This window comes from Phaenicophaeus curvirostris, chromosome 23 (assembly GCF_032191515.1).
Source record: "Phaenicophaeus curvirostris isolate KB17595 chromosome 23, BPBGC_Pcur_1.0, whole genome shotgun sequence".
In the NCBI taxonomy this organism is placed as follows: domain Eukaryota; kingdom Metazoa; phylum Chordata; class Aves; order Cuculiformes; family Cuculidae; genus Phaenicophaeus; species Phaenicophaeus curvirostris.
In genome coordinates, this window is record NC_091414.1 from 1,785,344 (window position 1) to 1,807,931 (window position 22,588).

At 42.1% G+C, this 22,588-nt stretch overlaps 1 protein-coding gene across 9 annotated transcripts in view; it reads left to right on the plus strand.

Annotated features, from left to right (window-relative positions):
* ZMYM4 (zinc finger MYM-type containing 4) overlaps positions 1-22,588 on the plus strand; it is a 41,574-nt gene that overhangs the window by 11,016 nt on the left and 7,970 nt on the right. For 6 of the 9 annotated variants that reach the window (XM_069875329.1, XM_069875330.1, XM_069875332.1 and 3 more), the window contains 22 exons: positions 51-575; positions 2,180-2,247; positions 2,851-3,021; positions 5,787-5,865; positions 6,294-6,546; positions 8,361-8,535; positions 9,110-9,322; positions 10,611-10,761; positions 11,387-11,502; positions 11,625-11,897; positions 12,896-13,046; positions 13,302-13,474; positions 13,576-13,726; positions 15,295-15,435; positions 15,725-15,762; positions 16,946-17,090; positions 18,082-18,209; positions 18,560-18,731; positions 19,287-19,340; positions 19,462-19,641; positions 20,156-20,250; positions 20,960-21,131. In XM_069875329.1, the coding sequence (XP_069731430.1) occupies positions 51-575; positions 2,180-2,247; positions 2,851-3,021; positions 5,787-5,865; positions 6,294-6,546; positions 8,361-8,535; positions 9,110-9,322; positions 10,611-10,761; positions 11,387-11,502; positions 11,625-11,897; positions 12,896-13,046; positions 13,302-13,474; positions 13,576-13,726; positions 15,295-15,435; positions 15,725-15,762; positions 16,946-17,090; positions 18,082-18,209; positions 18,560-18,731; positions 19,287-19,340; positions 19,462-19,641; positions 20,156-20,250; positions 20,960-21,131 (3,624 nt within the window). The remainder of the gene's footprint in view (positions 1-50; positions 576-2,179; positions 2,248-2,850; positions 3,022-5,786; positions 5,866-6,293; positions 6,547-8,360; positions 8,536-9,109; positions 9,323-10,610; positions 10,762-11,386; positions 11,503-11,624; positions 11,898-12,895; positions 13,047-13,301; positions 13,475-13,575; positions 13,727-15,294; positions 15,436-15,724; positions 15,763-16,945; positions 17,091-18,081; positions 18,210-18,559; positions 18,732-19,286; positions 19,341-19,461; positions 19,642-20,155; positions 20,251-20,959; positions 21,132-22,588) is intronic. The other 3 variants (XM_069875325.1, XM_069875324.1, XM_069875326.1) reach the window with 3 other exon arrangements.

The following is a 22,588-nucleotide window of genomic DNA, read 5'->3' on the forward strand; positions in this document are numbered from 1 at the left end:
TCCTTTGTTACACATAAGGTTCGTGAATCTTCTGGGTTTCTTTCTCCTAGGTGGTGAAATCCTGGACGCAGAAATGTCTGAGGACACCGACCACAACTTAGCACCTGCCCTCGACAGCATAGCGTATGGAATACAGAATCGAACGGGATCTGAGAACTCGCTGCTGGATGATGATGATTATTTCCTGAACTCTGGGGATCTTGCAGGCATACCGGTTGTTGGGAGTGACAACGACGATGAGCAGAATTTCACTCCAAAAGACACTCTTTCTTCAGCTATTCACGATGAAGACCATCTGGAAGAAGGCAAGAGAGTTACAGAGCAGGAATTGGACAGTGAAAAAGAAATTCAGATTCAAAATGCAATCCAAAAGGATCTCACGTCACCATTTGAGCAGGGCCCTGTGTTTAAAACGACTCGAAAAGATTTTAGCATAACAAGAGATAATGGCAAAGAGACTTTTTCAGCAAAGGACAAGAATAGAGAAGGACATTTTCAAGAACGTGAAAAACGATTGGAAAAAATCCCTAAAGATATGGATTCTAGATTGAAAAGCAGTTTTCTTGACAAAGCAGGTAACTGTTGACATCATAGACCTGGCTACCCAGCCAAGAGGAGGAACTAGACAGAAATTAGCAATAGGGCTAGTTAATGAAAACAGCACCTGGTTGAAGAGAATATGCATATAAAGAAACCCAAAACACAGTGAGCTCTGCATTAGGCTTAGGATTTGCAGAAGGGCCTGGCAGCGTTAGGGAGTCTCATCCTGCACAGCTTGTTCCACATTCTCAGTGTACCTGTTGTTATGGTTTACTAAACCAACCTATGTGGCCATTCAAGCTTCCTTTTGTCTATTCTCACTGGTTTTTATAGATTTTTGGATCACCTCAAAAGAAAGGATGACAAAGTTTAGGTTAAGTTGGTGGCCAGGAAAGCTTTTTTTGAGCAAAGTACCAATTTCTCATTAATGTGTGTGTATTTAAAGCAGTATGAGTTTCATAGCAGCATCACGGAAGGGCTTGCTAGAAATATGTTGGTGTCTGCAGGAAGTCAGCCAGGGAATAACTTCAGTTCTGCTTTTCCTGGGACGTTGCGCTCCTTATTCCTCAGATACTTGTGTGCTGGACTTGGTCTAGCCAACACAGAGAACCAAAGATGCCTGTGATCCGTTTCTGATTTGAGGGAGCCTGAGAGTCACCAGCAGTCCTGCTGCTCACACCCTTGGTTTTGACTTCCCAGCCTCTGAGAGTTACAGTAGAACAGGAATGAAGTCCTGTGCAGGGAGAGGAGTTGGACTCGATGATCCTTGTGGGTTCCTTCCAACTCAGGACATTCTGTGATTCTAAGGAGTTCAGATCAACCACGGTGGATCATGCAAGTGAGAGCCTCCTGGCTGCTTCTTCAGATTCACTGCTTACAATTCCAGTATTTAAACCTTTTATGTTCAGTAACTGTGTCCTAAAACTAGGGCTTCCTGGTTCCACAAGTGATAGAGGGACAATACAAATGTTTTTAAAACAAAGATGGGTTAAAGATGGCTCTTTGCATTTCCCTTCAGGTAGAAATCAGTTGAAGACTATTTTTGCAAATGATATATTTTAGAAAATTTGGAATACCCACAGTTATAAATTGTGGCTGAAAGCTGTGTAGCCTCCGGTAGAGCAGTCGGTAATTGAAACAGCAGTAGTAAATGCTCATAGGCGGCATCCAGTGTCCAGGCAAATCCAGTGTTTTTGAAAAGATATATGCTAAAAAAGTATAAGCTACTATTTGCTGAGAAGAGGAGGAAAGGTAAAAGACCAGAAAAGCAAAGAAAAGGATGAAAGCTGTTGCTCTGAAAACAGATTTTCTGATTTAAATATATTTTCTGATTCAGATGTTGAAACTTGGCAGAGTCAGAACTCACTGTGGTGGAGAAAATTCTGAATGAACAATTCATCTCAGAATTTTGCAACTGTTTTCTTGCAGTGGGAAAATAATGCCATAATAGAATAATAATAAAAAAGGCAATTCTCTTTAAGGATTACCATCTTATTTGCAGGAAGGAGAAAGCGAGCTTTTCATAGTTGTGAGGCGCTGTCAGGCTGTGGGGCTGGGGATCAGGAGGAGACTAGATAGGTTTAAAGGAAATGCTTTGGAATCTGTATTCATTTCTATTTAATGTATATGTTTTCCTCAGTTCATAATCAAGTAGAAGAAACATTACGGACGCAGTTAGCACCACAAACTCCAGAAACTAACTTCAGGGTAAGCTATAGATCTTTCAAACACTTTTGCAAGTGCAGCAATATACTGGAATAATTCAAAATACTTTTTTTTTTTTTTTTTTTTGTATTTGAGTGTAAATTTGAGTATCAAGAAAACTGATCTTCTGACGTGTAGACATCTTTGCTACTTAAACAGTGCATATAATTTTGTAAATGTTGCTGACCCTCTCTTTGGATTAGAGGATTCCTTTGATAGCCATTCTCATGTTCAGCATGGTCTGACTGACTGGCGAGCCAAATCTAGACCTGGATGCATACATCTGACCTGCTGCCTTTCCTCCAGCTGAGACAGGGAACAGCTCTATCGACAGGAGACACTGCCCAGACAGCCAAATGCCCCTCCTGACAGCAACTTAGAGAGCTGGGTGGCTCCTGCTTTGTCCAGAGAAGTGGAAAAGATTGGGGGTGGGATGACCGAGGGTGCTGCAGGGAGGCAGGGGCAGCAGATGCTGCCCATCGTTTCTTCCACCTTCCAGTGCAGGACCCATTTCTCTTGGTCTGCAACAGAAACACCCCTTGCCAGCTGCCCAACTCCTCTTGGCAGATGCAGGAGGGTGAATTCTTTTTCATATTATTGTTTCAGGAGTCTAGCTACCTATTTTCTAGTAAGGAATCTATTGGACAAGAGCTGGGGAATTCCTTTGCACCAAATATTAGAATTAAGGAGGAGCCTTTGGATGACGAATATGATAAAGCTATGGCCCCACAGCAGGGACTATTAGACAAAATTAAAGATGAACCTGATAATTCCAAGGTAAGTTTCCCACTGCATTTCTCATTTTGGTCTGACAGCTGACCGCATAAGCTGGACGTAGATTCAGCAATTTATTTGGTTCGTTGCCCAAAATTTAACTTGAAGAACACAGTTTAGTAGAAGGATTTTCCCCTTTTATACTACCATGAAACCCAAACACCCAACTTTTTGATGGCATGTTAACATGTCACTGAAAATATTTTGCTTTTCAGTTGAGAGACAAAGCCAAGTGCTGTAAAACTTTGATTATTAAATCTGTGCAGATGTAGACACTTGATCTCAACTCAGTCTCACTAGGACATAAAACGCAAATCGTGTTTTACTGAATATTTTGTGAGTAGTTACCGTTAGAGCTGTTCAGTTAGATGCTGCTGCTCCTGCTATTTCCCTTTTAAAGATTCATTGTAGTTCTTGATTTAAATGAACACTTAGAGGTCTTCCCTTAGCACAATACGTAAATCCGTACTCGTCAGCGAGGTCAGTTTAAGCATGCGTCCAGGTGACTTTCTCATTTGAGACAGATGTTTTTTATGACGATACAGGTAGAGAAGTTCAGTACTTGCAGAAGGGAGACAGTCTGAGCCGTGGATTGCGTGGTGCCAGGGCAGGGATTGCTGAGCACGGACCGGTGTGTTTTCCACTCGTTTGCTGTGCAGCACCAGGGAAGTGGTCTGTGTTGCGATTCCTGACTCCTCACTGCTATTATTTTGGTTACATACCAGAGTTTACATGCTGTCAGAGGTGTGTGAAGCTCCCCAAGGCGATTAGTCCCACTTGCATCAGCACTGGAACGCTGCTGGCCTTGGGCAGGTGTAGTTTCTCTAGCATCATTCTGCTCAACCTCCTCGCCTCTCTGGGCCTGTCTTCCCAACATTTTTTCTTCTTTTCCCATGATACTCTTGACTTATAAAATAAAGTAGTAAACTTGAGTATTTGAAGCTATTCAGATTTCCCTACACTTCTAATTAATTCAATGTCCGTCAGGTTGTTTGGTTTCATTTTTCCTGAAGATTGTACAATGTCAGACCATGTGTAGGATAGTTCAATCTGTCTGCTCCTCTGTCCTCCCAGGGTGGCATCTGCTGTGTGGATTTGTGTGGAATTCAGTGTGAGATGTCTGTGGTTATCAAAGATCAAATCATTAAGTAGAAGTGAAGACTTTCTATGTCAAATGTTGTATTGTTCAAAATACTATTTCCTGGAGTAAAATCCTGTAATTATCAACTCTGCCTGATGCTGGAAAAATCTGAGAAAGGATGGAAGTTCATCTCGTTTTGCTTTTAGATTGGAATTTGTGGGTTGATGTGGTTTTTTTCCATAAATCCTGAAAGATAAGAGCATTTCTTGCTGCGACCAGTAGTAGGAGCTGAAGGATCTTGGCTCTCAGCTCTGTTACGCTGCTGTGAAACTATGCTTGATTGTGCACAGTTGATGTCAGGATTTGCCTCCATTTCTCTTTCTAGTATTGACTAAGGGTAAAACTGCAGTTACAATGCTTAAAAAACTGTATTTCTGCAAATAAGTAGTTTATAAATTGTAATATGAAGAATACCCATGGTGCTTTAAAACCCATTATCACAGCATCCCTGTACACAGCTTATAAGCTCCTCTAACTTGAGACGTGTTTCCATCTGGTGGTTCATGTGATGAACAAATACCATCACCTGCTCTCCTGGGAGACCTGTGAGAAATAGTTTGATTGTCCTAGAGCAGAAAGGTGTCATTTCCCCACAGAGTAAGAGAAGGATTGAGGTTTAGCATCTGTTATGTGGATGTCAGTGTGTGATTTTAGGAGATGGCTTAAGCCAAGGGAGCAGTTCACTGCCACGGAGAAGTGAGTGCTTGATTTTGCTGAGTGGTTTTGAACTGGCTTGCCTTGCAGCCAGGAGGCAGTGACTGTGAATTCAGCTCAGTCATAACATGACATCATGCCTGCAGTCCTCTCAGAGGACTGTAAGTAGGTTAAATCTTATCATCTCTGTAGTTCCAAGAGATTATGCTTTTTCAGCCTGTTACGGTTTACATGTGGAGTGTTACAAGCTGCTTTATGGTTCAGCTTTCTAGGGGGAGCACGGCCACGGAGCGTGGTGTCAGAATATGGATAGCGGCTGTGGAGTAAGCTCGTAATTTATAGTATGTCAGCGTCAGCTCTTCCACAAGCGACTGCCTGCAGGGGTTTTCTCATCCTGTAGGAAGCGTGAGGTGATTCCTCTCTCGCTGGAGCCAGGCTGAGCAGGGACTGAAGGTCTGGCTCTGGTGGTGCCAGGTTTGCGCTGCTGCAAAGCTTCGCCTTTGGCTGCTCCAAGGTGCTTCACTCCTGGTTAAGTACAGAATGCTTCCCACATCCAGGTCCTCGTCTCTATTTCATTATCGTCATCTGGGAGAGAGCTCGTTTCACAGAACAGGGTCAAGGGCTACAAAGCTCTTCTGGATGGAAAGTGTGTGTGAGTGGAAAATGGAGATTGCTGTTAAGCTCTGTCTGGCTGAACCCTGAGCTGTCTCGGAGCACAGCTGGAAAAGGGAATGCACCAGGGGGCTGCCCTTTTCCACTCCTACATGACACCCGAGGCAGTAGTTTGCTGTGAGCCCCTGAGCAGGTTCTATGTGCTGTTCATACAGCAGCATCCATAAATCCAGCCTTTGGAGCAGCCTTAGGAGACTTGCTCTGCCTTAAGACTCACTGCAGCATTGTGAAAGAATGCAAATCATGTAACCTGTTATTACATGTGTGTATTTGTTCTCCTTTTCCTTTCCCTTTGTTTTAGGAGTACGGCCAACAGCCAAAATCTCAGGAAGGGGAGCTGAAAATCAGTGCTGTATTTTCAGTCAGTGGCAGTCCTCTTGGTAAGGAATAGGCAAGAACTAACTTTATTTCACTCTGTCAAATATGTCACCAATGGTCTGGCAGGTTATTCTGCATTTTGTTTGCTCTGTCTGCCCCCAGCAGGATAGAAGAACCCATTTGTTTTAGAGACAATGAAATCTAGAGTTCCTAAAATAATTTTATTTTTGAAGCACAGGAAAATGGACTGTGAGAGGGATGTTAAAAGTGCATTCTTGGTGTGAAGAGTAGCTCTAATAATCTCATACGCAGAAAATCAGTGCAGGGCATGTACTTATAGAGAGTTTGTCTGTATTTAATTCCCCCTTAGGCCCCGACAACCCAAATAAAGTCATAAGCTTTGTGCTAGCCCCTGCACACAAGTGAGTTGTTTGTAACATGTACATAACAGTTACTCTATGTTTTCTCTGTCTGTTTTTTCTTTTTTTAGCTCCACAGCTGTCATCAGGTTTCCAGCCTGCTGTGGCATCCTCTGGCATGAGTAAAATGCTTCCTTCAGTTCCAGCCACAGCTGTTCAGGTTTCCTGTTCTGGCTGTAAAAAAATCCTGCAGAAGGGGCAAACCGCGTACCAGAGGAAAGGCTCTACCCAGCTCTTCTGCTCCACACTGTGCCTCACTGGATACACCGTTCCAGCCTCTCGCCCACCAGCTTCTACCAAGAAAACCTGCTCAAGCTGCTCAAAGTAGGACAGTGTTTTAATTTGTGCCGGTAACAATCAATATTCAAGCAAATAATGAAGGGCTTCGATTCCCTTTTTATACCACACGCTGTTTCTGGAGTGCCCACTTATGTTGTGCTTCCCTTCAAAACATCGTGGCTCACACTGTTACTTGTTAATTGGTCTGTCCGCTTTCAGTTCCGTTTCGTTAATTGGATTTTGCATACACATAGATTTAAAAACCCCTGTTGTGAAGTCTGCAAGTTGTCTTTTTTTTAATTAAATGAGCCACATGTGAAAAACTGTGTTTCAGGAGGTGCTATGTTTTCCTGCCGTTTTAAAATGTTGTTGCACTCTCAAAACAAGATTGTGATTTAAAAAAATATTTTATGTATTATTTCTTCTTGATGAAAATAGATTTACTGAATCCCTAAAATGAAATAAACCATGTGTAAATTGATATATTTGAGGCAGGGTATTTCTATGGATTCTAAAAAAAAGAATTAACCTTCCAGTCTGGCTCCACTCTGTGAGCTTAGATTTCTGTAGCTCTTCAAAATATATCGTTGCTGCTTTTGTGAGATGTAGAGAGATTAAATAGATTAAGAATTAATTTTTTTTAGGTAGTGGGGATTTCAGGAGGACCCAAATCTGTTGTGTTCTGCCTCAGCCTAGTGTGGAAATCAAGGTTTGCTTTTGTGAGCCTCCTGGGAAAAAATTCTTCAGAGGAGGTCTGCGTTTTCCACGGTCCTGTTGGAAACGGAAACACAGGCCTGAATCTTCAGCTGTAAAAACATTTTAATTATTTAAATTTTGTGTTCATTTTTGCCCAGATTGGCAAACGGAGGCCTTTGGGGCTGACTCTTAAGATGTCATATTGCTGTGCCATTAGTTTGGGGCAGAGAAATAACTTTGCAGACTGATTGCGCTGTGGTCCATTTATAGAGGAGAATTTTTTGCATGTGTTAGTTTTAGTTATGAAAGTCACTTTGCAAAGGAAACACTGCTTTGTTCATCATTTCTTCAACAACAAATTTATTACTTTCAGTTTTACAAGGTCAGCTGAACTTAAACTTGAGACTCCAATTAATTATTCTCTTCACTCGCTGTCTCAGTTTGAAAAGTCCTTGTAATAAAGTTGAGCAATCTTGGCTGTAATTTGTATTTATTCTGTTGAAAAATTGTTTCCCCCTGACAAGAGGAGTGAGAAGGAGGCATCCTTCCAGCCAAGAAAATCACATAAGTGTTTCCTCCTATTTTTTTTTTAACTTAAAGGCTTTGAAACTTTTCAAAATAGAGAAGAAATAAAGGAGAAAATCAGTTTGTTAAAGCCAGCAACAAACAAACAGAACTATAGATGGCAGAGAAGAGGTGGAAAGTTGCCACCAGAGTGCTTTGAACTGAACTAGAAATTGTGACCTTCCGTTTTGCCCTTTTTTCTCCTAGCCTGTTATGATTCCTGTTTTCATTGCTGAAGGGAATTATCCCACATATCCTGCTTTCTAATACTTATTTAGTAAAGACTGCAAAACGGTTACCTGTTCCCAGTTCCTTTTGAAAAAATTTAATGATAAAACCTGATACATTTGTAAGCCTCTTCTAAGTCCAGGTACAAAATGTTTCACAAAAGATTGACTTGAGAATTGTACTTTTTTACTATTTTCCCAATAGGAGAAGGAAAATGAAGTCAGGTACTTGGATCAGCAAAAAGAAAAGCTTTAAAGTAAATGAATCCACCCTCATCTAGAGAATGTTTAGTCTGGAGAAACAGAAAGGACAGCAAGCTGACATGAAGGCAGCATTAATTCTTTGTTTGTTTATTTTTCTCTTTTCCATAGAGACATTCTAAATCCAAAGGATGTAATCACTGCCCAGTTTGACAATACGAACTCCAGTAAGGATTTCTGCAGCCAGTATTGTCTTTCTACTTATGAACTGAAAAGGAAACCTGTTGTTGCTATTCACACTAACAGCATTTCCACCAAGTGCAGCATGTGCCAGAAGAATGCAGTGGTAATTAGAGTCTCCCTTTTTCATTTGACTTGTCCCGACTGAAAGGAAATTTCCTGTGTCAGAGATGAACATTCATATGAGAGGAGGCTACAAAGGTGATCTGAGGGCTGGAGCACCTCCCGTATGAGGAGAGGCTGAGAGAGTTGAGGTTGTTCAGCCTGGAGAAGAGAAGGCTCCGAGGAGACCTTAGAGCGACCTTCCAGCACCTGAAGGGGCTACAAGAAAGCTGGGGAGGGGCTGTTCACAAAGGCTTGGAGTGACAGGATGAGGGGGAGCGGGTATAAACTGGAGAGAGGCAGATTTAGACTGGACATAAGGAGGAATTTTTTCACCATGAGAGTGGTAGGCCCTGGAACAGGTTGCCCAGGGAAGTTGTGGCTGCCCCATCCCTGGAGGTGTTCAAGGCCGGATTAGATGAGGCTTGGAGCCCCTGATCCAGTGGGAGGTGTCCCTGCCCATTGCAGGGGGTTGGAATTCTATGGTTCTTGGGCTCAATGATCTTAACGATCTTTTCCAACCAAAACCATTCTGCCATTCTTTCTATTCTTACTACATATTCTTTCTTTTGCTCCAGATTAGACACGAAGTGAATTACCAGAACGTGGTACACAAGCTCTGCAGCGACGCCTGCTTCTCCAAGTTCCGCTCGGCGAACAACTTGACCATGAACTGCTGTGAGAATTGCGGAGGGTACTGCTACAGCGGCTCGGGTCAGTGCCACGTGCTTCAAATAGAGGGGCAATCCAAAAAGTTCTGCAGTTCAGCCTGCGTGACAGCGTACAAGCAGGTATATTTGATTACATTTTGAGTGTTTAAGAAGCATCCATTCTATTCATTGATTATTTCAGTTACTATCTTGGTCTGGGATAACTCCTTTTGCGGTTTGCTGCTTCACCTTTGCCCAGCCATGTTTGTCTGTTGCTCTTACTGCAGAACTGGCCACCAGACTATTTGAGTGTGAGAGAAGACACACTGGGACTGCTCAGCAGTGATCCACTCTGAATTTACTCTGCATTTGTGATGCTCCCTGTTTGACTATTCTCTATTAAATTGTAGCCTTTGAATTAAGTGGAGGGGAAAAGTAATTATTAGTTGGTAATTTTTACTTCAATTTTTAATATTTTAATTTTTATTATAGTAGAGCCTCTTACAGAGCTGAGCAGTTCTGAGAGCCTTAATTTATTATAATAACTGAATTATTTTTGACTGACTTATTTTAATGCAATTACCTCAGGAAAAATTGCCCTCTGATAAGGTAGTGTAACTTTGTTTTGCAATTTGTCTCTGCTGCCCCATTATTCAGGCCACTTAGGCCAAGAAATACCTAATGATAGGAAAAAAAGATCTGGTAAAAGTATTTCATCCAGAAAATTACCTACAACATTAGTCATCCTCTGAAACAAATCTGAAAATTAAATTACACAGGCTGGGAAGGAGAGGTATTTCACGCTGCTCTTGCATCTCACATCAAAACCTTCTGTATGTCTATTTTCTTCCTGAAAATACAGTGTGTTCATAGTTTTTAGGTCTGTATTTTATTGTTTTTTTAAACAGCGTTCAACTCATTTGTCAGATACAGTCTGAACATTTGTCAGATACAGCCTGACAAATATTTTGAGGGTTTTGTGGGTGAGAGAGGAACCTTCTCTCTGTTCTCATCTGGGATTATTGAGTATTTAAATGGAACTATCGCTGACATACACAGTTTATGTATTAAAATTCATAAGCAAAATGTTGTTTCTCAGCAAAACTGTTGCAGTTGTCTGAGAGAAAGTGCTCGATAGGTGACGTTCCAATGGTGTTTGCACTTGGGGGCTTCCCCCTCACAGCCTGATGCTGTTTAAACTGCACATCTTGCCTGAGATGAGAGACCCCAAGTCCCAGTTGCTCGAAGCGTGGCTATAGCCAGCATACTGGAGAGCTCAAATAAGTTTATCTACACCTTAAATAATACGGCTGCAAAATAAGTGCTGTTTTGAGTGCACTGGCAGTCACTTTTATAGGTTAGTGGTTCATTTCCAGGTTAATAAAACTACTACGTTTCCTGTGGTTGATGGATTTTTGTGTTTCCACAGAAGTCAGCCAAAATTACACCTTGCACACTGTGTAAAACTTTGAGATCTTCAGCTGAGATGGTGGAGAGCACAAATAACGTGGGAAAAACTGAACTCTTCTGCTCTGTTAACTGCTTGTCAGCGTATAGAGTGAAAATGGTTACTGCTGCAGGTAAGCTTATCCTCTTACTTCTTTAGGAGCACAGTTTCATGTAGTTTATATCCAAGCTTAATTTGTCTTGAAAGTTATGGCTGGTTTGTTATTGAGGAGATGGGAAGTGGCTTGTTTTTTGAAAAGTGGTACTGAGCTGGGAACATAAGAACTTTCTACCACATATAAACCTAACAGTGACAGTACAGACATTTCAGCTTTGTTTTTAGAGAGATTAAACACAATGATAAACCTTAATCTATTTTCTGCTCTTGCAAATGCAGCTGGTGGGTTTCTCAGCTGTTGAGACCGTTCTGCCCCTGTTCTCCAGGGTGATTAGCTTGCTTACCCCTGCCTAATGCTGCGTTGAGCTGGGCAAACATATTCTCAGCTGTTTTTCTTGTAATATAGAGAAATGCTTACTGACATCCTAGGGATACTGGGAGATTCATTAAAGGATCTGGCAAGCAACAGGCGCCGCAGCTGCAGTTTCTGCTTCTGCATCTGTAGAAACTGTCTTGTGCTTCTCTGTGTACCTTTGCTTGTCACTCAGATTCTCTGGTTTTGTGTGCGCAGTGCAGAATTATCTAATTATAACATCTACTGGATGTTGCATAAATGATGTTTTCTTCTGTTTCACCCTCAGGTGTTCAAGTTCAGTGCAACAGCTGTAAAACTTCCGCAAACCCTCAGTATCACTTGGCTATGTCTGATGGGAGCATACGCAATTTTTGCAGCTACAGTTGTGTAGCAGCTTTTCAGGTGTGACATTTCTTCCTAGCTGAATTAATAGAACAATAAATGGCTGGTGTAAATATCTAGGATGTCTGGTAAAATATGTAATATTGTAAATAAAGCCTCTTCCTCCTTTTGCTTTCCTGCAGAATTTGTTCAACAAGCCTGCAGGAACGAACTCCTCAGTGGTACCTCTGTCGCAAGGCCAAGTCATTGTCAGCATTCCCTCAGGGGCAACGGTATCGGCCGGTGGCACCACCTCCTCCGTGTCCCCCAGCACCATGAGCAGTTCTGCCGCCGCTGGCCTGCAGAGGCTAGCTGCCCAGTCCCAGCAAGTCACTTTTGCCCGCCCTGTTGTAAAACTCAGGTGTCAGAACTGTAACCGATTGTTTGCCACCAAACCAGAGCTGCTTGACTACAAGGTAATAAAGCTCAGAACAGAATCATAGAATAACCAGGTTGGAAGAGACCCACCGGATCATTGAGTCCAACCATTCCCATCAATCACTAACCCATGTCCCTCAGCACCTCGTCCACCCGGCCCTTAAACCCCTCCAGGGAAGGTGACTCAACCCCCTCCCTGGGCAGCCTCTGCCAGTGCCCAATGACCCTTTCTGTGAAAAATTTCATCCTGATGTCCAGCCTGACCCTCCCCTGGTGGAGCTTGAGGCCATTCCCTCTCGTCCTGTCCCCTGTCCCTTGGGAGAAGAGCCCAGCTCCCTCCTCTCCACAACCTCCTTTCAGGTAGTTGAAGAGAGCAATGAGGTCTCGCCTCAGCCTCCTCTTCTCCAGGCTAAGCACCCCCAGCTCTCTCAGACGCTCCTCTTGTTCTCCAGCCCCCTCACCAGCTTTGTTGCTCTTCTCTGGACTCGCTCCAGAGCCTCAACATCCTTCTTGTGGGGAGGGGCCCAGAACTGAACACAGGATTCAAGGAGCGGTCTTACCAGTGCCGAGTACAGAGGTGTTTCAAGCTCTTTTTTCCCAACAGAAGCCCAAGAAATTGTAATTCATACGTAACATTCTCTCAGTACTGCTTTGTTGCTTACTCTGTCCTGCTGTGGAGGAATTTGGAATCATTTATCCATTATCAAAATTAATACTGATAATAGCTCTTTGATCTTAAGGACAGAGAAAAAAAAACCCTCCAAAAAACCCAAAGCCTGTGATTGCCTGGCTAGATAAGTGCATTCCTGATTCTTATTCCCAGAGATGATCCTTTTAATTCCAGGACAAAGCACATTGAGGTGCTTTCTGCAGCAAATTCCCTTGTCTGTTATAAAGCTAAATGGGGAGACTTCTTCACTAGTGCTGTCTGCTGGTATCCAGGGGCATAATTATGCTTCTGAATTTTTATTAACTATTAAAATATATTATCTGACACGTGAAACATTGGAGCCAAAACATTCTGACTGTGTTGCAGGGTAAAATGTTCCAGTTCTGTGGGAAGACCTGCTGTGACGAATATAAGAAGAGGAGCAGCGTAATGGCGTTGTGCGAATACTGCAGGATTGAGAAAATTATCAAGGAGACAGTACGGTTCTCAGGCGTGGATAAGACTTTCTGTAGTGAAGGTAGGAAGGGGCAAGGCTGTGTCTTACACAAATTGAGTCAGAGTTGTTTTGCCTTAAAATTATTCGTAGTTCTAACAGAAATGTGATCTTTTTAGGTTTAGAAGCACAGAGCTTTGTTCACACTTCACATTTTAATCATATGTTAGAAGAAATTATTACAGACAACTGAATCCAAGAATTAGAAGTGCTGAGCAAATGTCATTTTGATATTGAAGGATATTTTTGAGGTTTTTTTGCTATTTTCTTTTCTTTTAGGTTGTAAGCTGCTCTATAAACATGACTTGTCAAAGCGCTGGGGAAACTACTGTAAGGTGTGCAGTTACTGTTTACAGGCTTCCCCTAGACTGGTCCAGAACCACTTTGGGGGTAAAACAGAGGAATTCTGCTCAGAGGAGTGCATGTCTAAATTCACGGTTTTGTTTTACCAGGTAAGCAGTATCCTCCTGTAAGCATCCTCTAAAATATAAACGTGTCAGCAGAAGGCTTGTTTACAAGTGTGTTTAATTTCTCCCTTGCTCTTTTTTCCTAGATGGCCAAATGTGATGGTTGTAAGAGACAAGGTAAACTCAGCGAGTCGATTAAGTGGCATGGGGAGATCAAGCATTTCTGCAATCTGCTTTGTATTCTGCTGTTCTGTAAACAGCAAATTATTTCTGACCCTCCACCGCCAAACAACACAGGTAAAACCGGCTGGAAATAGCATTATCTTTTCGTGTGCATCATAGTGATGTGAGCATTTATTTGGAAACTCGATTCAGTGAGATTTTTGAGATACATTCTGTACTGGGGCCTTGCCCATTGGGCTCAGGTTTAGATCTTTCTTACTTCAGATGGTTTCAAACTTCTACAGGTGTGAAATGAGGTTGTTTTATACACCAAGTCTAGATTGTGATTTTAAAGAAGACAAAACAAAAGCACTTACTTTTCAATCACTTTCTTAAAACAAAGCCGCGTTTAATGGGTTAAAATGTACTAATATGTCCTGAAGACATGTTAAATACCTAGCTCGTCTCCTGCTTTTGGTAAGGCATAGTCAGATATGTTAATGTTCTTTTAAGAAAAAGAATGAAGTGCTGAAATTAGTAGACTTATTGGTTGTAAATACAGGCTTCCATATATTAACTTAAAATGGCCAGTTCTGTGTAGTCTGTAGGCACGTGAAGTGTTACCATTTCTACATCATTAAGTGCTGATTCTTGGCAGTATTAATGCACCCTGTAGCTGTTTCCTCATTATTTTAGCAGATGGAATGGGAAAGAGAGTGGGAATGAAGCCCACAGGAATAGGAACTGTGAGTTTCTGTAGGGAATGAAATGCAAAGGGAAGAAAGGAAGAAAGGCCCACAAAGACAGGGAGAGGAAGTGAAACAAAGGGTAGAAATAGCACTGATCTTAAAGACTGATCCCAAAGCACTGATCCTAAAGATCCTAATTCTCTCCCACTGAGTGATGATGACTGCAACAGTAAAGTACCCGACCAGCGAGAAAGAATATTAACTGGAGGTTTATTGTGGGCACCAGGCTGTGTTCAACTCTGTGACTGTGCATCTTCCACTTGCATTGGTGGGAGCCGTTTTCCCTGATTGAGAGTAAAATATTTAACTTTATGCTTTCAGGCTGTAACTATCCCATGTGACATTCCTGGTCTTGTCCGTACATTTCGCTGTTAGTAAGGACTGCAAAGTGTACAGTGGATCTGCTGCTCCAGAAGCACAGATCTCCAGGCATCTCTCTGACCTGGGGGCTGCTAGGATGAGGGAGCCCCTCAGAACAGCCCTTTATGGAGAAAATGCGGGTAATTCATGGTGATGGGCTAAGGAATGGTGCTTTCACATGGGAAGAACATTAAGAATTCGTCTCTGAGATGCTCATAAAGTTCACCTCATTCGTTATCTGTCAGGGTCTCAACTGTCCCCTATATCACATATGTTCAGTACCAACCACGGAGGGGCATCCAGTCCTCTTGTCTCCTGAATGCTGCAGTAATACAACTTCTGTTAGAGGGAGAGCTGCCTTCACACTCTGGTGAACTTCTGAGATGTTCCAGTGACTGGCAATCAGTTTGAGTTTGCTTGTGGAACCGATTCCTGTCTAAGCTGAAACACTGCAGTTTGACACCTGCATTCTCTTCTCATACAGCAGGCTTTTTTGTTGGAGATAAATCTGGAGGGTGGGTGTTGCTTCAGGAATGCTGGTTTATAACATGATCTTATTGCTTATTTTAGTTTTCTCCTGTTTGCCCTCTCCAGCAAACCCCTCTATGGCACCAGCATCCTCATCGGGCCCCCCTTCTTTGAGAAAGGACTCAACCCCTGTCATAGCAAACGTGGTGTCCCTTGCAAGCACCCCTGCTGCCCAGCCTACCGTTAACTCCAACAATGTTTTACAGGGTAAGACTGCTGAAGATGATACCTGTATTTTTAATTTGCTGTTCCTGAACGTTTATATCTGTTCAGGGATCTTTTCCACTGAGGACAACACCCCCTCCTTCATTATGCTTCACATCAGCGTAGATGGTTACAGTTTTGTCCTTCCTACCTGGGTATAAATGACTTAAATTTATGTGCATACACCAGGGAATTAGGTTTAACGGGAATTTCTTTGTCTTTACCATGGCACAGTATGGGTTGTGGTCCTTGATGATAAGTACACAAGCTGTTGTATGTTTTCTCTTCACAGGTGCAGTCCCTACTGTGACAGCAAAAATAATCGGAGACGTAAGTGTTACGAGAGTCTTTTTCTCACTTTCACCCAGACTGTATCAATAACAAGAAAAGTATCCAAGAATTTTGCACCATCATTTTGTACCTGCTTTTCCTGGTTGTACTAGGGGTTTAAAATTCATCCAGCTTTTTTTTTTTTAAATGGATAGAGCTTTTATGGTATAAAAATCTTTTTGCGTCCACTGCCAGATTGTTAGATGCTTTAAGACAAAGCTTGTCAAATTGTAGCTCTTGAGACAGCTGGAGTTCTCAAGCAATTTATGGGTGGCCTCTATACCTTTTGTACCCAAAGTGGGATGTGATGTCGAAAGAACAGGCTTGGGAGGAAAGGGGGGACCCACATGGACTGCTGGGTCTGACATGACCAAGTTCTTGCAGCTAAGCATTCCTTCCCCACTCCCTAGTAGTGTGGTAACATAGCTGTGGGGAACCAGCGTCACTGCTTGGCTGCAAATAACTCCTGGAGTTCCTGTTCTTGACCTCTTTGAGGTGTGTGGTGCACATCCTGCAGCTCTCTTGAAAGACGGAGATTCTATTATGTAGCTTGTAAGTGCTGGGAGACTGCCAGCATTTGCTTTCAGCTGAAGCGTCGTTTATGGATTAGAGCATGAATTTTCCTTAATGAAACAGATCGTGTTATTTGAATGCATGACTGAAAATCACAGTTAGCAGGACGTAAAATCAGTACAAGCACGAGTAGTCAGTCTGTATGGGATCAAGAACTGATACCAATAACTGCCAGCATTTGTGTTCATTTTGTGCTTTTCAGTGGTTTCACATCAGTTTACTGAGGTTTTTGCATATCTCTATCAGCCAGACGTTTAGTCTTTGAAAGTATCTTTAACTCCTTTTTATATCTTTGCCATCAGTAAGATACCAAGGTCAAAAGTTTATAGAGGTTATTTGACTGCAGAAACCAAGCATTCTTGCAGATTTGTTCACTGCACTGTTAACATAAAGAAAAAAAGCCTCTTATTGATGAAAATAAATGGAGGTGAAGACCAGAAAGCAGCAAATATGTTAGCAAGCAGGTTTTGCAATAGTCTTTATCTGATCATTTCTATCGGCGAGACGAGTTTCAGATTGTTCAACCTTTAATAGCAGAAAATAAACACTCATCTTACGATAGCCTTCAAACCAACACTGACTCTGTGCTCATCTGTATCTTTCCAAACAGGCCAGTACTCAGACAGATGCCCTAAAACTGCCACCATCACAACCACCTCGGCTTCTGAAAAACAAAGCCTTATTGTGCAAGCCCATCACACAGACCAAGGCCACCTCGTGCAAACCTCACACGCAAAACAAAGAATGCCAGACAGGTATGCAGCTCATCTGCCCCTTCTATAAACATCCGTGTTGCGGTTGAGAGAGTAATGCGTGATTTATGTAATGGATAATATTTCTTAATATATCTCAAAACCTTAAATAGGTTCCAAGTTGTTGTATGGTATTTTCCTTACTGGTGTGGAACATCTGCTATTCTTTGAAATCCATAAAGCTTCGTGTGTGATGAAGGTTTGCTTTAATTTGTCTTTAGCTTAGGTGATTAACTGTGGAGAATGAAGTGCAGTGGTTGTGACATACAAAAGGCTATGGGGAAAACTTGTTTTCCTGAGGACAGAACTTGTGAATTCTTAGCTCTCACAGCTCAAGCCACTAGAGCAGACTCATTCTAATAAAGTCCCTGATCTTCCAAAAATTATTGCGACTCTCACTTTCCTTTAGTTATCAGATACAGATACTAAGAATCTCTGAAAATTAAGTTCCTACTTCCAAGATCATTTGATTAGATCCGTATTTGCTCCAAGCTCGCTCTGTGAAGTGGCTGGGAGGAAACAGAAACATCTCCAAAGGCTGTTATGTAGTCCAGATTGCCATTGAGGAGTCCTTATTTCATCATTGTTACTGTAGAAGGAGCTCAGAGTACCTAGCCTTGCTGTAAACCTCTCTCAAAAAATTAAGTGGGAAGATTGTAGTCGGTTTTTTTTAATGGTACTTCCTTATGGTGTTGTAGTGAGTTGTGAGAGAATTTTATCAACACAGCATTTGCTTGGTTGCAGACCGTAGCATTTAATATTTATTTCCACTCTTCCCTTGCAGCAGTTGTGTACGGAGTCACAGTGCTGTTTATTTCCACACTGTAGCATTCGTACTTGTTACAACAATGCTAAACTGAAAGGTGACTCTGAACCGAGACACAGAGCACAGAGCCACAAGCCGAAGGCCAGACCATTATCATGCACGCTCTGGAATGTACTGGACAGTTGTATTAAACAATTACACAATTTCTGTTTTGTTTTGGTATAACAGAAGAAGAAGAAGAAGTAGTAGTTCAGCCCCGGATCGTTGTGGTACCTGTTCCTGTCCCAGTGTTTGTGCCAGTGCCCCTTCACCTCTACACTCAGTACACACCAGTTCCACTTGGGATGCCAGTACCTGTAAGTTGAACCTCAGCTCACTAGAAGAGTGGTTTACAGTTTCATTTCGGAACAGGACACAGGGCGCTGTCACTGGGGTTTGTGACCAGTCATGCAAATGGTATTTGGAGTCCTTCAAGCCATTTGTTTCCTTATCACGTCATGTTTGCTTAAGCTTCATCACATCAAGCTAACAGTTTGTAGGATTATTCTGATTTGAATCAAGCTGTCTAGTCTGGAGTTACTTTGAAATTAAATGTAGTAGTCCTAAAATATATGTAGGATTAAATATGAAGAATCTCCCTTCTGTATCTGCTGTTTCCCTTCGCCCTCAGGCATGCTCTAATACTAATTTCCCACGTGTTCCATAGGTACCAGTTCCCATGCTCTTCCCAACTACCCTGGATAATGCTGATAAGATTATTGAAACTATTCAGGATATCAAGGAAAAGATCCCCACAAATCCATTCGAAGCCGATCTCATTCAGATGGCAGAAATGATTGCAGAAGATGAGGAGAAAGACAAAACACACTCTCATGGTGGTATGTGATGTTTTTAGAAAGGAAACTAAATGTGGTGAGGTGGAGGTGCTGGTTTGACTTTATTGACAGTAACAGATTACCTAGAAGTCTTAATCTCCAGATCAGTACGTTGTGCATTAGCAGGAGAAGTCAAAATTGAAGAAGACAGAGTAGCTGCTTTACAAGAACATATTCCTGTTGCACTTTTTACAGTGGATTCTTGGAGGGCGATGCAGGTTAGAGTGTGTTGGATAGTGATCATTCCGGGTAGTAAAAGTGGAACAAGCTGAGGAGAGGAAATGAACAAAATATCTTAGTCGCCTACAGATGACTTGGATAAACATGGAGGGATGGCCGTGTTTGGAAAGCAAACATGCGTTAGTTCTGCATTTCTCTTTCTCCCATAACAGCATGACCAAGGTAGAAAGCTGTTAGGAGAACTGTAGTGGAGGAGAAGACGCATCATTTGTTAGCATTATGACATACTACGTGATTTTTTTGGTGTTCAGAGTATTTTGTATTAGTTACGTAAGCTGTCAGTCATTTGTAGATACAGATTTTCTTCTTTCTCTAAAGGATCTCAAACATCTGAGCACGAGCTCTTCCTGGACCCCAAGATATTTGAGAAAGGTCAGTTAGATTTTTTTGGTTTGCAAATGGATTTTGATCCTGCAACGTCTTTTCTTGCCAACTCCTCTTTTTGTCTGCCCTTTCCTATAGCACATGGTTTATTTGATGGCTCTCGTTACAGACCAAGGCAGCACCTACAGCGGAGATCTGGAGTCGGAAGCGGTGTCCACCCCGCACAGCTGGGAGGACGAATTAAATCACTATGCCTTACGATCAAATGCCCTGCCAGAACCAGATCCAGAAGTGAAGCAGTTTTCCAAAGGAGATGTGGAACAGGACCTGGAGGCAGATTTTCCATCAGGTCAGTGTAATGTGAGGGCAAAATGCATTGAGTAGAAGTACACACCGTTTTCTGAGGAGGCGTTATACCAGCAGCCTGCTTGTGAAGGGGTGTGGTTTGATGTAGTAAAAGTAGGTATTTCAAGCTGCAGTAATGCATCAGCTCTACTAAAAATCAGTATTTTTAAAATACTAACTTAAAATGCTGCTACAGAACCCCTTACAAGAGTAGCAGGTAGCAATGCTTGATTCCTTTGAATTTATCACTTCTAAGTCCCTGGGTATAATCCATGTGGGTGATGAATTAAGGACATAAATTTGCCTGTATAAATACACCCACTCCTTCGAGGGGCTTTCTTTCTCTTCTGAGCATTTGCTTTGTTTATACAGAAAGTACCTAGATTGCCTAATTATTCAAAGGTAAAGAATTATTTGAATATATGGGTGCGGTAAGGGATTCTGTAGTATCTAGGTGACATCTACCCGGGCTGTTAAATCACATAATTAAACTCCTAATGGTGTTGGTTTGACTTCAGACTCATTTGACCCTCTCAGTAAAGGACTGGGTTTGCAGTCACGTTCGCGAGCAAGACGGAGACATAGAGATGGCTTCCCGCAGCCAAAAAGACGGGTAAGAAAGGGAGTCTGGAGCACAAGTTCCTCGCATTTGAAGAAATAATATTGTGTGCATGCTTATTCTCAGAAGTACGAAACCACAGCTCCAGGGTGCAAATGAGAACTTTACTGATACTATGCCCCATCCCTGGAGGGGTTCAAGGCCAGGTTGGATGGGGCTTGGAGCCCCTGATCCAGTGGGAGGTGTCCCTGCCCATGGCAGGGGGTGGAACTGGATGGTCTTTAAGGTCCCTTCCAACCCAAACTATTCTATGATTCTGTGATTGAACTACGCTGTATATTTTTTCCTGTTCTGCTCTATAAGATTTTCTTTCTTCCCTCTCTGCAACTAAATAGAATAAATTCACTTTTTAGTGCAGAATGTTTTTTAAACGCGTAGCGTTTCAAAACACTCCAAAAGAGATGTCTTTTTAAGGAGTCTTATCATCTGCGGGAAAGGATCAATTTTTTTCTCATGTAGCTGAATCTACTTCTAAGTGTATTTATCACAGTGAGAATTACTATATTTTATTGCACCTTTTCTGTAAAATGTGGTTAGTACTTTTCCACATATTAAAAATAAATATCCCTTTAGATCCTATCACAAGAGGAGGATTTTGTTATCTTGTCAGTGTCGCGGCCTTTTAAGTGCAATCAAGTTCAGCATCCGTAGAGGAAGAGCTTATTAAATGTTTGTTTATTTTGATTTGCTTGCTCGCCTACAGGGACGGAAGAAGTCAGTCGTTTCTGTAGAGCCCCGGAATCTGATGCAGGGCTCCTACCCGGGATGCTCCGTTTCTGGGATGACCCTGAAGTACATGTATGGGGTAAATGCCTGGAAAAACTGGGTCCAATGGAAAAATGCACAGGAGGAACAAGGGGACCTGAAACTTTCAGGTAAATTTTTCTCTCAGCGGAAACAGAAATACTTGGTTGAAGAGCACTTGGCATGATCTGTTGTTCAAATAAAAATTAGGATTAGATATTGCTGTGTCTTAAACTATCCATGAGTGCAGGGAAGGTGTTATGGAATACCACCTTGTGTCTTTTAATACGTTTAAAATTCTATCTGCTACATTCATAATTGATCTGTTACCCATTAAAATAGGCTCTAAAGCACCAGATTTCTTTCCAGCCTTACTAACGTTGGTCTTTTAACCTCCTCTTTGCCTTCACTTGCACATAATAATTCTTCATTTGTAGTAGAGACACTTTATGCCGCTGCAGAGCTTTGCTGGGCTGTTATCAGGCCAGAATTCTACATTGACCACACTAATTTGGCCCCATCTATTTTGTCTGTAGCTGATGCAGACACGAAGTATTTGTCAGCATAACTCTTAGCTGTAAAAAATTTTATGCATTGAAATTTTAACACCTTATTTCTAGGCTTCACAGCTGGAAAGAAACTGTCCAAAAGTCAGTTTTTTCTGTGCTGCAGCCTCCCTGAACTAACTTTAAAAAGCGTGAATTGTCCTTGTGTCTCACTAGGGTAGTAGATAAAAATGACAATATAAACGTCACTTTTGTTTATTTTTCTAATTGTGGATTAATTCCTTTTCTTTTCTTTACAAAAGCAGAGTGGTCCTGGGATTTGGCAGTGTCTGACTCTCCTTTTTCCCTGATCTCAGACTGAGAGTTTTGTGGGCAGGTTTTCAGAGTCAAGCAGAGAATTTAAGTTAGGAGCATAACTGAGCTTTGAGGAGGGTTGGAGAGAAAGCAAACCATATTAAATGGTCTGCACTGTAAAGAACTGAGCATGACAGGGCTTGGTTAAGGAAGATCCCCAAAGGAAAGATTCTAATTTTAATGAGATCTGCTTTTTGTTCTCTTATTTGGAATTTGTGTTGTTGTTACATGAAAACAGCTGGGTTTTGTTTCCCAGAAGAAGAGTAATCACATGAGTTATTGTGTTTTCTTCTTGTGGCTAAGGAAGCAAATATTACAGTTAGTTCTAGGAAACTGTGTCTGTTTGACCCCTCCCAGGAAGGTTCCCTGCTCAGTCCCGAGCAGGCGCTTGTGCGAGGAGCGGAGCAGCCAAACCTGGTGATTTCACTGCAGGTCTTTGATCAATCGATTCCCTGGTAGCTCTGCTTCTCTTTCTGAATCCCCTGCATGTCCCGTTAAACTCTTCATTCCTTCTCCCTTTAGGGAGCCAAATGTGCTGCACTCATGAGAACTTTTAGGAAATACTCAGGATCTTTCTCTCACTCGGGATTCCCCCGAGTCAAGCTGTAGGGCTGAAACCTATTTTTCAGCCCAGCCTCGAGCACATGCAGCTGTTGCCATGCCACGTCTCTGCATTCAGCTGAATCCTTACATGTCTTAGCTTTAATTAGATGCTGCCTTATTACTCA